The sequence below is a fragment of the Procambarus clarkii genome, chromosome 32 (assembly GCF_040958095.1).
Source record: "Procambarus clarkii isolate CNS0578487 chromosome 32, FALCON_Pclarkii_2.0, whole genome shotgun sequence".
In the NCBI taxonomy this organism is placed as follows: Eukaryota; Metazoa; Arthropoda; class Malacostraca; order Decapoda; family Cambaridae; genus Procambarus; species Procambarus clarkii.
In genome coordinates, this window is record NC_091181.1 from 8111087 (window position 1) to 8129827 (window position 18741).

At 42.9% G+C, this 18741-nt stretch overlaps 1 protein-coding gene across 1 annotated transcript in view; it reads left to right on the forward strand.

The window, feature by feature from the left end:
- LOC123759255 (uncharacterized) overlaps positions 1-18741 on the forward strand; it is a 267157-nt gene that overhangs the window by 103264 nt on the left and 145152 nt on the right. Inside the window, exon 7 of the mRNA XM_069334751.1 lies at positions 1984-2284. Coding sequence (XP_069190852.1) covers positions 1984-2284 — 301 coding nt within the window. The remainder of the gene's footprint in view (positions 1-1983; positions 2285-18741) is intronic.

Sequence of the window (18741 nt, forward strand, 5' to 3'; positions counted from 1 at the left end):
CCGCATATTCCCGGACTCCAGGAATGGTCTTACATATGTGGTATACAAGGTTCTGAATGACTCCTTACACAGGTTCCTGAAGGCAGTTCTGATGTTAGCCAGCCTCGCATATGCTGCAGATGTTTTTCTTTTGATGTGGACTTCAAGAGTCACGTTTGGTGTGATATCAACTCCTAGATCCTTCTCTCTAACCGTTTCATAAAACACTTCATCTCTCATTCTGTATCCTGTGTCTGACCTCCTGTTTCCACTGTCTAGTTTCATTACCTTACATTTACTCGGGTTGAACTTTAGTAGCCATTTGTTGGACCGTTCATGCAGTCTGTCTAGGTCATCTTGTAGTCTCATACTCTCTTCCTCCGTCTTAATCCTCCTCAAAATTTTTGCATCATCAGCAAACAAGGAGAGAAATGATTCTATACTGTCTGGAAGATCATTTACATATATAAGAAACAGTATGGGTCCAAGAACTGAACCCTGCGGGACCCCACTGGTGACGTCTCGCCAATCTGAGACCTCACCCCGCACAGTGACTCACTGCCTTCTGTTACTTAGGTACTCCCTTATCTAATGGAGTATCTTCCCTTTCACTCCTGCCTGCGTCTCCAGCTATCGCACTATTCTCTGGTGTGGAACTGTGTCAAAGGCTTTCTGGCAATATGCAGTTTGCCCTCCCCTCTCTTTCTTGTCTGATTCTTGTTGCCTGGTCGTAGAATTCAATTAATCCTGTGAGGCATGACTTGCCATCCCTGAAACCATGCTGGTGTTGTGACACAAAGTTCCTACGTTCCAGATGTTTGACTAGCTTTTTTTCGCACAATTTTCTCCATTAGCTGCATGGTATGCAAGTTAGGGACACTGGCCTGTAGTTCAGTGCCTCCTGTCTATCCCCCTTCTTGTATATCGGGACTGCGTTTGCCGGCTTCCAAATTTCTGGCAGTTCACCTGTTACCAGTGATTTGTTATACACCATGGAGAGTGGCAGGCACAGTGCTTCTGTTCCTTCCGTTAGTATCCATGGTGATATTCCATCCAGGCCTATAGACTTTGTAACATCCAACTCTAGCAAAAGGTTCCTTACATCTATACTGGTAATCTCAAATTGATCTAGTGGTGTCTGGTTAAATATTCGTTCTCTTATCTTTGGAACTTCTCCTTGCTCTAATGTGAAGACTTCCTGGAATTTCATATTGAGTTCCTCACACACTTCTTTGTCGCTTGTAGTGAATTTGTCTGCCTCTGTCCTCAGTTTCATTACCTGTTCCTTCACTGTTGTCTTTCTCCTGATGTGGTTGTATAGCAATTTGGGTTGGGTCTTAGCCTTGCTTGCTATGTCGTTTTCATATTGCCCTTCTGCCTCTGTTCTCACCCTGACGTATTCATTCCTGGCTTTCTGGTAACCTTCTCTGCTCTCAAGTGTCCTGTTGTTTCTATAGTTTCTCCATGCTCTTTTAGTTTGTTGCTTAACTAGCTTACATCTCTGATTAAACCATGGGTTTCTCATCTGCATTTCATTTTTTATCTTTTGGGCCGGGATAAACTTTTCTGTTACCTCCTTGTACTTCTGTGTGATGTATTCCATCATGTCTTGGCCGTCTTTCCCCTTAGCTCTGATTCCCACGTTATATCTGCATATTATACTATAATAATATTTAATATATATATATTATATATATATATATATATATATATATATATATATATATATATATATATATATATATATATATATATATATATATATATATATATATATATATATGTATATATATATATATACCCTTGCCTCACTCTGTACTCTATACTTGCCTCACTCTGTAATGAAGCTACATATATTTACTTAATAAAGAAATATTGATGGAAAAGACGAAAGTGATCACAATAATACTGAACAAGAACTTTATGTTTAGAATGCTTTACATGATTGATTATATTCAAATTTTTCTACATTTATTTATTTCGACTTATTTTAATAAAATAAAGGAAATAGATGTAGCGGTCGGCCCCTTCGGCGTAAGTGCAGTCCGAGCTGAGGTGGTGGACTTCACAGTGCCAATATTAACTGACTACGGTAGGATTCTTGGGGCTCGAGGCCGGCCGGAGGTGGACCCGTGGGGCTTCCTGTTCCCTCTGGAGCCGCTGGTGTGGGCGGCCATCCTGGGGGCGCTGCTGGTACTGCCCCTGACGACCCTGCTCATGGCCTCGTGCTTCTCACCCAACACCCACGGACACAACTATATTGTACCGCCCACATCCGCCTTCCTCCGCATTTTGTTGTATCAGTGTAAGTCCAGATATTGTTGATATATTTATATTTATGAAATGTAGACCCATTGTTCAAGCACTGAAATATATTACCGTACGAAACCAAAGGAAAAATAATTTTGTTCTTGAGAACGGACATAAATATTCATGGACAATTAATGGTTGATAAATTAAGTAGACTGTTTTCGTAACATCAGTACAATAAACTTTTACGAAGGAAACAGCAATTTGGCCATATATAAAATCCTTTTCTCAAGTCAACAAGAGGAGAACATGTATAAACTTTGAGATTTGTCAGAGAAGAAGTAATATATATCAATTAAGATATGTATGCATATGTATGCTGTTATCGTTCCCAGTCCTATATTTTCCTTATTCCAGCAGTAAGAGTCATATCACCCAAATCTGTAATATTCTCATGCCCAGGAAAAAGTTTTGTACATTTAAAGGATAGCCTGAGTTGTCGGTTGTGATAAAATACGACTTTTATTTGGTTTTGAGTGTGGCTTAGGCCTTTTCTACCGAAACAAATATGGCGGTGGGAGGAACGCTCCCCGCCGGAGGAGGCCAGGACGAATTGCATTGCGAGATTAGCGCCAGCTGCTTTGTGATTGGTCAGTGCAGGGGTGGGCAATGTTAACCAATTGAGCGGCGCCCCATGGTGTGATGTAGTGGGTTGTCTGGCGCCCGCGACTCAAAGCAGGGAAAACGAGCAGAACTCTACCAGCCACGACACCGAGCAGAGCTCCACCAGCCACAACAACGAGCGGAAGTGCATTCGTGAGCTCTTCAGTTTGAGTGACCAGGGAGCCTCAAGCAGTGGATTATTCAGCATCAGTTATTACCCAGATGTCTAACAAGGCTTGTCAACTCCCTGGGAGTATAAGAAGGCATAGCTCAGTTGGTGAAGTGGGCAATGGGAGCTAGAGGTCAACAAGTTCTACAATCGTGTGTGCGGGCACTGGGAGGAGCTGTGTAAACGTTCCTGCAGGTCATACACTTGTATAATTTAGGCTGACGTGCTGTCTAATCCACGGTGTGGGAACCGACCTGTGAGATTTATATTTATTTAATTTATATGAATTTATATTTACGTTAATTTATATACTTCGATAGCAATTTGTATAATGATAATGAGTGGACTGTATTTCTGCAATAATCTCATAATCTCACAAATCGATCCTCTACACATTAGGGGGGGGTTTATTAAATTTATATATGCAGCCAATCAAACTACAGTAATAGACTACATACATTGAAGAGGTTCCTTATCTTATAGTACAGCAGGCTAGTCCACCAGGTATAACTAGGGTGTAGACACCAAATTATCCTCTTTGAGGTAGCTTCCATCACCCAGTAACTGATGCACAAAGCCTTCCTTCCTTGTCTTGACCTGTCAAAAGGGGGCTAGCTGTAAAGCCAGAATCCTATATATGACATGTATATCAGAGAACACTGTACATGGAACCTTAAAGATCTGGCTTAATTACCTTTAGTTTGAGGCTTCCACGTGCTCTAACCGGGTCACCCTATATAATGACATTAATGGCCATAAATGAAAGATACATGGGTTTCGGAAAGAACACTTAACTTGAATTTGTTGACAGCGTGTGAAAAATGGTACACCTTTGGCTTCCATAACACTTCGTCCAAGTAAAATTAACAGGAGCCGAATTTGCTCCCGTGTGAGCCTCTGGTCTCAATATAACAACAACAGCTGCCCTCCTTCCCCACTGACGCCTGGCCTACTTGTCCAGATGTCAAAAAGTGATAGAAGGGTCACATTTACTCTACTTTAATATTGATAATTAAGTTAATTTATATAAGATGTTTTTATAATGGTAAAGTCCAAAGACTAATGTATTTAAGAATAATTCCCACCATAATAGGTGGTGAATTATAATAGTATGTGGTGATGATATCCCGTTTTCTATAGACGGTAATTCCACTACAAGTTACGTTTTCTATGGGTAACTTGTTGGTAATACAGCTATTATCTGTATGATATATTAAATGGTGTCGGATTTTCCGACATAATTCCCCAGGGGGCTGCTCACGGGTCGAAGTCCTCTTTAGAACAGACGAACACCGATACTCCTCCTTCGAATTATTTGATTAATTTGATGTTAGTAGTTAATAATCACACATTTGTGTGTCTGTTCGTACAGGACGGATGTCCCGTACTAGAGTTGCAGGGGTTAGAAGTCTAATGCGATTTCATTTCCCTGTCAACTCTTGAAAGGCTAATATTCAAGCCTAATTACATATTATTTAACCCAGAAGACTGGATGTGATCAAGTACTACAGTCAAGTATGATTCAGGGACTGCAGTGAGATCAGTGACATTAGATATAACTTGAAGTTTCTTCAGGTAACTGGTCACTGATATATAAACACTGAGGCCCATGGAATACATCTTGATTAAATAATAAATGTATCAAATCAGTCATCAAATTTATTGGGGTTTAATTTAGTTAATTGATTCAGAAGATTGAATAGCTCATCATTAAAGTAAAGTATGGTTCTGAGACTGCAGTGGGTTCAGTGACATTGGTCGCAGTGACTTGTAGCTGTTTTAGGCTACTGTTCACTGATTTGCCACTGAGGCCTCATGAACTCATCTTCAGCTTTAAATGATGATACTAACATCAACCTCTGTTGGTATAGTCAGCTGTAATCTCCTTAGTATAATGCTACTGGAGAAATATAATCAGCTGACAAATTTAGATTTCTATTGGTATTGTTTATCTGCAGGCATAGGTCTCCTCAGGCTTGATACTGGGCCTGAGAGTAATTTACCTCCTGCAGAGTTTAACATGGTTATACCCTGATATTTAGTAGGGCTACCGATGAATCGATGGCAATAGTCTGTCCCAACAAGGAGACCGAAGTTGGTGAGGTGATCAGACTTAATATTATCTGCCAATTTTATTCCTCTATTTCTCAGGAATTTGGCTGTTGCTCTCAGACCTTGAACTTGTAGGTCTACTGGTATTTTGTCCACCACAATGGCTTGTACTCGACAGACGTACCTGCCTAAGCGTACTGATGGCTGTACCACCTGGTAGACTTGAGGTCCTGCATCTGTTACAAACCCTGAGATGTTGAATGACATCTGGGCTACAGGCCTTAATTGTAGTTCATCTGCCAGCTTTTTAGTGATATATGTTCTCTGGGATCCTTGGTCAAACAACCCACGGGTATGGACCTTGGCCCTCTTATTCAGGATGGTAATTTGGGCAGTAGGCAAAGTCGTATTACCTTTAGACTTTGCCGATTGGACACTCTTTGTTGGTTGCACCTTGCAGTACTGTACTGTGGTGGGAATGCTATCTTCCACCTTGGGGTTTGGAGACGTTGTTTTGGTGTCTCTGCACAATGCTGCATGGTGTTGACCTTTGTTACACCTATTACAAGGGTGTAATTGGGTATCACAGTCGTTGATGTTATGTTTCCTGAGGCACCTCGTGCAATGTTGCAAATCTTTGAGTCGCTCAACACGGGCGTCACTATCAGGAAAATTAGGGCAGTGGTACATTGAATGTTTCTCATTGCAGAACAAACATGTTCCATAGCTTCCAGTACCCTTTGGTGTCACGTTCTTGGGTGACACAGTAACTATAGGCTTGGAGGGTCCAACTGCATATACGCCCACACTGCCACTGTTCCACTTTGGTGTTGAATTATATTGTCTAGATTGATTTGGAGTACCTTTGGTACTCTGTAATTTACTATTATTGGTTTCTGAGGGTTTACTTGGTGGTTTTAATTTCTCATGTGTTCGTAATTGATGAACTACTGACTTTAAACCTTCAGATATTTCATTCATGGATAAGATGCTTTTATTGTAATGAGCACTCATTTGTCTCAATATGTCCCTAGGTATTTTCTCCTGGACAATTATTTTCAAGACCCACTCAGCCCCGTTTGTATCTGCTGTCAGGCTGAGGGCATTGATCAATGATTCTACCTCCAGCTTGAAGACTTGGAGTGAATCAGCTGAAGCCTCCGGTGGGGGTAAATGCAACAGCTCATGAACTAAATGTGATGTTCTTACTTCTGGATCAGCATAATTATCCTTGAGGAGTTTTACTGCCAGATCATAGCCGTCATTAGTTAATCTCAGATGGGATACTACTGTTTTAGCCTCACCTGATAATTGACCTTGCAAATAAGAGAATTTACTACTCTTTGGTAAAGATTGTTTTGAGTCTACAAGGTCAACGAATTTGTTCCAAAATTCGTCCCAATCTTCCTCATCTTTTCCTGAGAAAGTGGGTAAATTAATTGGAGGGAGTCGAGCTTCTGCTTGACTCGTATTAGATGCAACTGTTGTTGTTGTTGCTGTTGCCTTGTTCTGGGCAATTAATTTGACATAAGGCTGTAACGTGGCCTGAGTGTGATCTTCATAATTCGCAAGATCAACCATAATGTCGTCTATTTCTGTTTCTGATAAATTGGTGTTGGCAAGTTCAGCCACATATGTTGCTATTTGACATTTGATTTGCTCAAATTTACCTGCAGCTGCTTGATAATAGCTTTCCAGGTCAGCATAATCAACTTGAGATTGTTGTGACAAATCTTCACATTTCTTGATCTGTCTTGTTAAGTGGCCTTTAAGACCTGCAAGGGTTCTTTTCATTCTCCCTGCATTATCCATACTGGCTCGTTGGTGAAGCCTTGTGGGACTTGTACTTGGGCTGCTCATAATACTGAACAAGCTCTAATGGTAGCCTAGGGTAAATTCTGAACTCACTAGGCAATAATCCTACCTCTACTAGAGGTTAGCACTTAAAATTAATACACATTATATATATATACAATCATCCACACTAATGATTTGAGTGATAAACCAGTGTCACTGGAAGTACCTTTAGGTTAGCTCTTCTATATCACCCTAGGATGGTAGAGACACTAATTAATCACTCAAAGGTGTAATGATCATAAGTAAATTATTATATATACAACTCAACTCGAGTTGATAAAAATTACACCCAAAATAGGGTCTAGACCATTCATTAATGGTGTTAGGTTGATCAATATAGTACAACTGACTATGGTAATAATGGGACTAGGATGAACGATAATAGTTCAACTAGTCAATATCCTACCCTGTTGTGGGTTGGCAATTAGTAAATATTATACTATGATCACTAGTGCAATATATATTAAATAATTCTCTATTTTGGAGAAATAATATACACAATTATTGATAATAGCCTCTTAATTGCCTCTATGAAACTTCTAATATTATCAAGAAGTATTAAATATTATTAGTGACCTCGCGAAATAAAGTCCACAAAATTCGTGGATAATCTCTCGCGAAATGTAACACCACGAAATCCGTGAACAATATCGCGAAGACACAGTCACTAATTAGGCTGGCTTCTATATTAGCGCTGTCATTTCACGAAATAACACGCCACCAAATATCTGTGGGTGTGCATGAAACCGCTGACGAAGCTGAACTGGGCTGAGGGAGGCTCCTGAGCTCCCACGAGGCAACGCCGCTGTCTATGACTGGCTGGCTTTGTTTAAATAACACTGCACTAGTATATTTAATGAATCCACTGGTTAACTGGTTCATCCGGTACTAAGATGACCAAATGTGGGTTCATAGGACCGAATATTCCGGTTCCGAAGGTCCAAATAATCCGGTTCGAAGGACCAAATAATGTGGGAACCGACCTGTGAGATTTATATTTATTTAATTTATATGAATTTATATTTACGTTAATTTATATACTTCGATAGCAATTTGTATAATGATAATGAGTGGACTGTATTTCTGCAATAATCTCATAATCTCACAAATCGATCCTCTACACATTAGGGGGGGGTTTATTAAATTTATATATGCAGCCAATCAAACTACAGTAATAGACTACATACATTGAAGAGGTTCCTTATCTTATAGTACAGCAGGCTAGTCCACCAGGTATAACTAGGGTGTAGACACCAAATTATCCTCTTTGAGGTAGCTTCCATCACCCAGTAACTGATGCACAAAGCCTTCCTTCCTTGTCTTGACCTGTCAAAAGGGGGCTAGCTGTAAAGCCAGAATCCTATATATGACATGTATATCAGAGAACACTGTACATGGAACCTTAAAGATCTGGCTTAATTACCTTTAGTTTGAGGCTTCCACGTGCTCTAACCGGGTCACCCTATATAATGACATTAATGGCCATAAATGAAAGATACATGGGTTTCGGAAAGAACACTTAACTTGAATTTGTTGACAGCGTGTGAAAAATGGTACACCTTTGGCTTCCATAACACTTCGTCCAAGTAAAATTAACAGGAGCCGAATTTGCTCCCGTGTGAGCCTCTGGTCTCAATATAACAACAACAGCTGCCCTCCTTCCCCACTGACGCCTGGCCTACTTGTCCAGATGTCAAAAAGTGATAGAAGGGTCACATTTACTCTACTTTAATATTGATAATTAAGTTAATTTATATAAGATGTTTTTATAATGGTAAAGTCCAAAGACTAATGTATTTAAGAATAATTCCCACCATAATAGGTGGTGAATTATAATAGTATGTGGTGATGATATCCCGTTTTCTATAGACGGTAATTCCACTACAAGTTACGTTTTCTATGGGTAACTTGTTGGTAATACAGCTATTATCTGTATGATATATTAAATGGTGTCGGATTTTCCGACACACGGTGCAGTGTATGGACACTATACAAGACCATTGGGAACAGAACGAGTTTATGATACAAGGGAGAAAGATTTAAGCACTGTCAGCCTGCAGTGTTAGAAGAGGGATCTGCAGTGAGAGGAATCAAGCACAGAGATGACGTGCTAAGCTACAAGTCGTCAAGAGACCTCTCACGAGCAAGATCCTTGTCAAAGAGGAGCTGACCAGCGATCAAAGAACACCAGCTGCCATTACAAGGAGAAGCCTACGACTATTTGTAGCAGAGAGAGTTAAGATGGATAATCTTTCCCTCCTCATTTCCATTGAATTAGGTGAAGTTAGATCATAATTATTATTATTAATTTATTTTTAGGAGATCGCCAGTATTATCATATATGTAACGATAGCGATATATGTATGTTTATTTCATGTTCGAACCATTAGTGAACTACTGTGGAAGGACATTATCCACCCTGTGTTTTTGGTGAAGTCAAAACTAAATTTATTTAAGGTGCCTGTATTTCGGTTGGTGTTGTATTTGATCCTTCTTTATGGACAACCCAACCCACAACTCGGTGGAGTGCTTATACTTTACCAGGAGATCACCCTGGGCGCTTATAGCTCTTGGAGAGGGGCTCAACATCACAAGTTTAGGGGATGCGGCTCCAACACTTAGCCTTGTTGTCACATGCACACACCCACTCGAGCCGCTGTGACTCCCCACTCTCTTCTTATGTGATATGATCTCTTCAATCCCCTTTTACTTATTATTATTCCGTTCTACCCTGTCCACAGCTGTGCTTCTTGGTTCTTTCTCTCTCCTTCTTTCCTACTTCCTGGGAAGCCTCACTAGGACAAGGGCAAACACCAGCAAATTTGAATACATTTACTGGACAAAGCACATACACAATACATACACACATATAATAATAATAATAATAATGAATCCTACACTCTATACTATTTCAGTCAGGTTGCACTGCAACACCATCAGAACTCTATCATCTGCTTATCAAGTGGTATCCTATCTCCTGATTCACCACCTAATACTACCAACCTCCTCAAGTAGGTCAAGTCTTATAACACAATGTTGCACTATCAGCAAGAGAATATATATCTATAAACATGTGCAAGGAAAACCAGCGTATGAATGCAATAACATAAATATTAGTATGAATGTTCCTTGATATACAACAATGATCAATCGATCACCCTATCAGTCCTAGAACACATATGTATGTCTCTGTAGGTAATTCAGCCTACGACTGTAACCCTATACTTCAGTATAAGTATTCGTTTGCCTTGTTCGGGTAGAAGGTAGACACAGTAGTCGCTTCTGTATATATTTATTGACTGAGATTGCAAGGTATATATCTGCCTAGCCGAGGTCCTTCTACTCTGAGCCTGTGAGGATAACTGAGGCTGCTGGGAGCATGCCTGATGCTCCTCTGTCTGGCATGACGTCAGAGGCCAACTCGCCTGTGATTGGTTACATTTCAACTGACAGAATTTGAGTATAACATAAGTACTCCTTGGCACAAAAATGGCAAACAATCACTCACCTTTCACTGCGTCTTGCACGCTAATGACAACCAAACACTCTACCAACTCCCTACAAGTAATCAACCAGAACTTCCCTTCCACATCTGGAAGTTCACTACCCTGACATCTTCAGGTTCTTCTGGGTTTATCTACCAGGATCCTCTGCAGCTCCTTCAGGCTGCTGCACCTTGAGCAACAGTGGTGCTTCACCACTTCTACCAGGGTCTTCCACAGCGCTCCTGGCTGCTACACCATGAAGTCTTCCTTGATCAACAATGGTGCTTCACCACTGGTATCACAAAAGCATGTAAACTCTTCTCCACTGCTTCTCCTCTCACAGCTTGAGGTCCAACTCCTCACTATAGGGTCTGCTCTTCCACAGAGCTCAGTATTTCTTCAATATCCTTGGAGTTCCATCCACTGGATCCTTCTCTACTGGCCTCGAAGTTCTCTCAGCAACTCCTTCCAAAGACAAATCTGCAACCCATTGACTTGCGAATAAAAAGGTTACCCCTTAAACACATAAACGAAAATAACTACACAATATGTTCGCACCTAACATCTCTTTGCTCTCTACATACTGTGAGAGTGGACTCCCCTGTTTGGGCTGGTTCATGCTCCGCCATGCCCGGCGGGCGGCTCCTCACTCTGGGAGAGGTCCTCCGCCGCTGGTCAGTTGGCTCCTGGCGATCGACGGGAGAGGACATGCTGCTCGTCCCTCCAGCTGTTTCTCTCATCTCCGTCCTCTTATTTAGGCTTCCTGCCTTACCAAAACATGTCTAACGTATCAATAAACATTCGCTATGATCGCTGGTCACACGATCAATTACCGGCAATCACTGTAAACTGGTTAAAATTGTGCTTGCCACAAAAAGGTCCCCTATAGGGCGCTCTCCCTTTGGCGGAATCTCACCAGGGCGCTCCCATGGCCCACGATAATGTCTCTGGGCGGCTTAACAAACTCTCCTTGCCGTCCAGGACTTGAGACCACACTTCCCAGCTCAATTCCACAGCTGGAACGTCTGCACACTTCCATTCTCTTGAAGGCATATCACCTAGGGGTTCCTCTCTGACAGGAGCTCACACAGAGTGCAGCTTCCCCTCACGATGTCTGGTACTCAAGGGACTTAAGCTCCTCTCAAGCGAGCCTCACACCTCCACCAAACTCTCCACATCTTGTGTCAAGTCATTTACTTATTTTCTTATTCACTGCTCATTATCTTAAATTGTCTATCAAATCCAACCAATTGTTTTACATCTGTATCTTCACCTCTATATTTCCTAGACCTTCTAGTCAGGTCAGGCCTGATAAAATAATTCGCAAAGGGGAGACTCGTTTTTCGGCTGCCTGGGATCATAACACTAACACCTAACAACAACTAGTCTAAATATAAACATGTGCACAATATTATAGTTTAGAAAATTATTAGATGCCGGGCCGAGTGTCCACAGAGTGTCCAGAACGATTCCAGATCCCTCGTCCTCAGCTGTCGTGATAAGACGTTACTTGTGGGTTGGAGTAATTATTAGTTCCTAGGACACTGCCGTGATGTGCGAAGTAACGTGGTACCGCTCTGCTAGTCGTGAGAGCGAAATACAAACTGTTAGCAAGATCGATACATAGATCTCTCTTGCTTGTTGCTAATGGCATCCGAGTCGCATGGTGGCGGGCGACGTTCTCTCGTCTTCTTCCTCTTCCCGATTGCGCATGCGTGGCTCTCGATAGACATCTTGAGCGTAAATGGATTTATATATATATCGGAATTAATTAAGGAAAGAAGAGATGGTGACGAGTATTGATGTCACGTTTAATTCTTCCGTGTTAAAATATAACTTCGCATATCATAAAGTGGGTTTATTAAAGTCCCACATCTAATCGAGGAAATTAAAGTGAAATCATTTACATTAAATAATTTCCTCTAGAATGTTTATTATCAGCTAAATAATGGAGTTCCAGTAAGCAGTATTATGCTATGAAAATAAACTTATTAGTAAGAAATTATTTTTAGTAAATTAATTAATAAACTGGACTCTGTTATAAATCCAACTAAATGTGGAAAGAATTCATGTTTCTGCCTGTCGTTCCTCATGTCATCACTCTGACTAGGAAGAATCTGGCAATATGTTTAATATAAATCATAATGATGATTAAATCTACAAGTTATTGTTTTTAGTAACCACTTGTGGTTAATACAAGGCTTGTATAAAAATACAATGGATGTATGAAACTGTTGGTTATTTCCAACATAACTCCGAGGGGAGAAAACTCGGGTCATAGTTCAGGTCTTAGTACTAGCATGCACCTTTTTCTCTATCCTGAAGTTATATTTATGGGTTAGTAGGTTAGTACCCACTTAATGAATGTCCCGAATCTGTGGTAGATGACTAAGGCAACATGGGAACGTAAATAAACATTGAAATTTATTGAATAACTAGCAGTACCCGGCCATGTGTTGCTGTGGCTCAGCATGCGCGTTGCTGAGCCACAGCAACCATCCTTGTCCCCCAGTCCTCCCCACCATTCCCCCCTCACCCGTCTCCTCGGCTTCCTAACCATTCCCCACTCCACCATCCCCTCTTCCTTCCCACCATGCCCCAATCCCCTGTCCCTTTGTCCTCCCCATTATTCTCCATTCCCCCATCCCCTCGTCCCTGCCATCCCAAACTCCACTGTCCCCTCGTCCTTCCCCACCATTACCCCCTCCCATGTCCCCAAGTTCTCCCCTCCATCTCTCACTTCGATTCCCTCGTCATCCCCACCATTCCTCACTCCCTCGTCCGATGCTTTTCCATATGATCTGATGTTCCCATCACTGAAATACAAGAAATATATGAATTTCATTAAAAATGAAATGAAAATATGAAAAAAATTAAAAAAAACTATATACAAGAAATGAATGGTAAACAACACAGCTCAATTCCAATGCAATTCACACAAAATAATTAAATCAAAATGAAAATAAATAAAAATCTATGAAAATTCAATTTATGAATTCAATCAGAAACATTGAAATGGAATTGTAACATATTTAGAATAGCATGTGTGTTGTTCTTACATGCAACAGATGGCACTGTTTTTCAAGAAAAGCATAGTTTTACCTGTCACAGGGCTCCTGAGCTACCGTGCAGTGAGGATGTGTCGCCTGCTGCTCCGGTGGTTTGAGTCGGTTCTCACTACGTTTAGAGAGCCATGGGGAAGGCTCAGCGCAAGAGGGCTCGCAGAAGAAGCAGCTTTCGGACGAGGAAGGACGGGGGACCGATGTGCAGCAGGCCCCAAAGAAAACTGCTATCGAGGCTTTACCACTTGCTTCTACCAGCAAGTCAGCGGACGTAATGGACCTAGAGAGGACAGCGTCAGTCACACACCAGCCAGTGTCAGTCAATGCTTCTCTGTCCGCAACGCTGCCGCGGGACGGCAGTATGAGTCAGGAGAGGACACCACCGGTTTCACGCCAGCCAATGTCGGCCATTGTTCCTCTCTCCACAGCCCAGCCGCAGGACAGCAGTATGGGACAGGGGAGGACACCACCAGTCTCACACCAGACATCGCCAGCCTCTGCACTTCTTCCGAAATTCAAGATCATGCAGACCGACCACTTTCCTACAGCATATGGAGTAGTAACGGCGATGGAAAAAGAACAACCAGAGCTCAAACTTTCCATTACAGTCAACCTGAAGGGAGAAATAATACTGACACCTCAAGACCAACAGACTGCACATTACTTAGAGAAGGTAAGAGTCCTGCAGGGGAAACCTGTGTGCTTGGTAAAGCTGGACCCTTCAGAACGACGCACACGAGTCGTGCTTTTGGGATACCCAATCGACTTTCCCCTGGATCCAGTGCTAGAACACAAGCAAGTCCTGAGTGCGGAACGTTGCCACACAAAAGTAGACAAGGCAGCAACGCGTCAGGTTCTGGTGACCGTCATGGGACATGTGCCGGATACTTTCGGTCTTGGAAATTGGGGGACATACCGACAGAGGCCATACGTCCCGGAACCCCTACGCTGCTTCAGGTGTCAGAAATACGGCCACCATCAGTCACGCTGCACAGGACAGGAGAGGTGCGGAGTGTGCAGCCTGAGACATCCCACCAAAGACTGTATTGCCAAGCACAAGGCAAACCAGACCACAACAGCCAAATGTCCAAATTGTGGAGGCAAACATCATGCCTGGAGCACAACCTGCTCTGCACGGAAACAAAAAGTGCAGACAGCTCAGGCCAGGGTCAACACACTGACCAGCGGTACATCCACCAACACCAACGTCTGGAACACTCGTGCACAGCCACAACAGCCAGCCGCTCTCACAGAGCAAAATTTCCCGAATCTGTCAATTCCGAATCAGACATTACACGAAAGTGTTGCAGAAGTCCAGCAAGTGCAAATGAGCAGAAAACACTTACTTTCGGAATCTACTCCCCAGCTATACAGTTTTACCGAGGTCCAGCTGCAAACCATCGTGAAGATCATGGCGGAAACCATTATCAATTGCCTACAGATGACGCAGAACGCCTCACAACAACAGACTCAAGACATCACTTGTGTGATAATGGACAAGATCGTGCAGCAGACCACAGTTACACGAGAAAAAGACAGTCTCCGACAGGATGGAGCACAAGAGGACAAACAACGCAACTTGGACATACTGACTACCGACAACAGTCGGCTAGTCAAGACACCGGAACATCGACATTCACAAACGCAACTGCAAGACGCAGTGACCACCCACGATCAACAGAATCTTCCAACACAGGAGACAGACAACAACAGCCAATGCAGTCTGATCTGCAGCAACGCCAACAAAGACGTATTGAACAGCAGAGATGCGCAGGTTCCGCCAACACAAGAAACGGCCGCGAGCGATCAATGCAGTCCGACTTGCAGCAATACCAACAACAAAGTGATAGACCACAGTTCTGCACAGATTCCAACAATGCCGGGGTTGACCACGGACAATCAATGCAGTCCGACCTGCAGCGCTTCCAACAACATAGCGATGGACCACAGTTATGCACAGATTCCAACAACGTCGGGGATGACCACGAACTATCATTGCAGTCCGATTTGCAGCGACACGACTTTCGAGGCGGAGAATATAGAGGTCGATTCCGAGGAGGAGTTCTAGTAGAACAAGCAACACCACCCGAACCCGTCGTCTGGCCATTACGAATTCTGCAGTGGAACATACAAGGTCTTGGAAATAAAAAACACACACTTCAGGAGGCTGCAATCAGGACGAAAGCAGATATCATCGTTTTGGAAGAAACTCTTTTCCCAGCCACGAAATCCTTCAGATTAGCTGGATATCAGCACTATGTTCTCCCGTATGAGCAGGGGAGACTAAGAGGATTAATGACCCTAGTCAGAAACACCATACCCAGCAAGAAAATAGACTCGGTTTCATGTGGGGATGGAGTAGAGGTATTAGCAGTTACAGTGAATATGGCTAATTTTGAGCTCCTCATATACAACGTCTACAAGCCCCCTAGACGTAAACTAGAAGCAGAGGCAGTGCTTGCCTTGGCCACGCAGGAAAATTTAATTCTTGCTGGAGATTTTAATGCTCATCATCCAGAGTTAGGTGCAACTGGGCCAGCCAATGCAGATGGGCGCCATTTAGCTGCAGCTCTGCGAGAAGTACCTGAAATTACACTTCTCAACACTGGGGAACCCACTCACATTCTAGGAGGTTCCCTTGATCTTACATTCATCTCCACAGCACTCCAGCAACAGGCGATGTGGGAAGTAGACCCGGTGATCACTAGTGACCACTATGCTACTGTCACGACACTCAACCTGGCACGACCTCCTACACCTCCTGCGCGGCCTCGGTGGAATTTAGGAAAGGCCAATTGGAATGTATACCAGGAAGAACTTGAAAAATGGTATGCAACGTACACGCCACCTGAGGATTTGAACATACACGAGACCAATCTGCAGGAAGCCGTTGCAGCTGCTGCGAACAAAGCTATTCCAATCATTATCACAGGTAACACGAAACGAAAGAACTATTGGTTCTATAGTAATGACGTTAAAGAACAGAACCACAGAGTCAATATCTTCAGAAAACATCTAAAGAGAAACCCCACACCAGAAGGAAGAACTCTGCTACGAGCGGTGATATCTGAAGCAAGGCGAGTTTCTAGAGAGGTAAAGGAGGCAAGATGGTTTGAGTGGTGTCAAACTCTAAATGAACATAGTAGTCTTGGCAAGATATGGGGTCAGATTAAAACTATATCAGGTCGACCAGCCCGGCCACAGGCATGTATTCAACCATTGCAGGAGGCTGAGAGACTTGCTCTCCAATTTGCAGAAAGAACAGCTTCATATCAGCTTCCTGCAATGGTCCGAAGGCAGCAAGAACACTTAAAACAAGAGAGGATGACAGTCATTCATGAGGGCATAGCTATAAATGACGAATGTGACTGTCCCTTCACCGAACAGGAACTAAGCAGAGCCAAAAAAGGTGGTAAGGACACTGCTCCAGGTGCTGATAACATTACATACTCAATGATCGCACATGCAGGTCCTGCTGGAGACCGAGGGATGTTGGACGTCATCAATGCGTCTTGGCAGCAAGGCAAACTACCGCCCTCTTGGAAGAAAGCAGACATCATACCGATTCCTAAGCCGAATGAACCTGGCAATTACAGACCCATTTCCTTAACATCATGCGTTAGTAAAACTGCAGAACGGATGGTCTTAAATAGGCTACTGTGGAAGACTGGAGACCTTCATAAACACATATTTGGCTTCACTAGAGGTGTAGGTACTGCCAACTGCATAGCAACATTACTAGGAACAGTTAACTCGGGTCCAGCTATAGTGGTCTTCCTTGATCTGGAAAAAGCATTTGAACTTGCAAGCCCGCCAGCAATACTACACACCTTAGTTAAAAAAGGTGTGAGGGGGAAAATGCTAGCATGGATTCAAGATTACCTAAGTCACAGGTATGCCAGAGTAAAGTTGCAAGGACAAGTGTCGGACTACCACTTGCACGAGAATGGGACTCCACAAGGAGGAGTCCTCAGTCCTAGTCTTTTTAACATCCTTATGGAAAACCTTGTTACCATGTCCTTTACAGAAGGGGTTACATTGCTAAGCTATGCTGATGATCTAGCATTAGTCGTTACGGGTCCTTCACTTCTAAATAAAGCTCAAGGTGCTTTAGATCAAGTGACATCTGAATGCAGTGTTTTAGGGCTAAAAATATCTGCACAGAAGTCTAAGGCGATGAGACTAGGTGGCAACACTCCAGACAGGCACCTACGCATTCAGGACATTAACCTTCAGTGGGTTCCACAATATCGATATCTCGGAGTGTGGATTGATTTTAAGATGACATTCAATAAGCAAATTCAATATCTAAAGGAGAAAGCAAAGTCACGAATAAATATAATGAGAGCAATCACAGGGCCCCGTCTAGGAGCGGGACACAGAGTGTTGAGAATGTTTTACATACACGCCGTTCGTTCCCTGGTTGATTATGCAGCACCTGCCTTACTCACTCTTTCTCCTGGTCAGTGGGCAAACGTTGAGGTTCTTCAAAATGATGCATTGCGGGTCATAACAGGTGCTCCCAGATGGACTAAAATCCTGAACCTAAGACTAGAGACAAAGCTAACGTCGATTGAAATAAGGGTAAAGGGGATTGCTGCGTGCATGCTGACCAAGATATTGACTAGACCTAGAATCAGTTCACTTAAAGATTTGATCACTGGAGCACTAACTCTGGACAGAAGAGCCTCCAATAGCAACAGGTGGACCCATTGTGCGATAAACGCCATCGATACGTTCGATATGGCAAACACAGTCACTGAGAGGGGTGTCGACGACATACATGCAGACTTTGTTATGCAAGCCCCTTGGGAATCTCTGCCAGCAGACTTTCAGATTATGGCTCTTGACGGAAAGAAGACCCAGACACATCCTCATCTGCTACGTCACATTGCACAGATGCATATAGAAGCAAACATGGCATCCGACAGCTTCACTTACTTCACGGATGGGTCAGTAGACCAGCAGGGACAGGAAACCGGAGCTGCAGTTAAAGCAGGAAACTCTGTATATAGTTGGAGGCTCTCAAATGGGTGTTCGACTTTACAGACTGAGATGCTAGCCATTCAAAAGGCTTTGGAACATGCTCTTGCTGAACACCGCCAACATGTTATCGTCCATACAGATTCGAGAACCGCCATTGAAACCTTGCAACAGGAACACATATGTGATAACATCCATCTGATCACCAATGTCTTATCATTCATGCACACACTCCACCGAC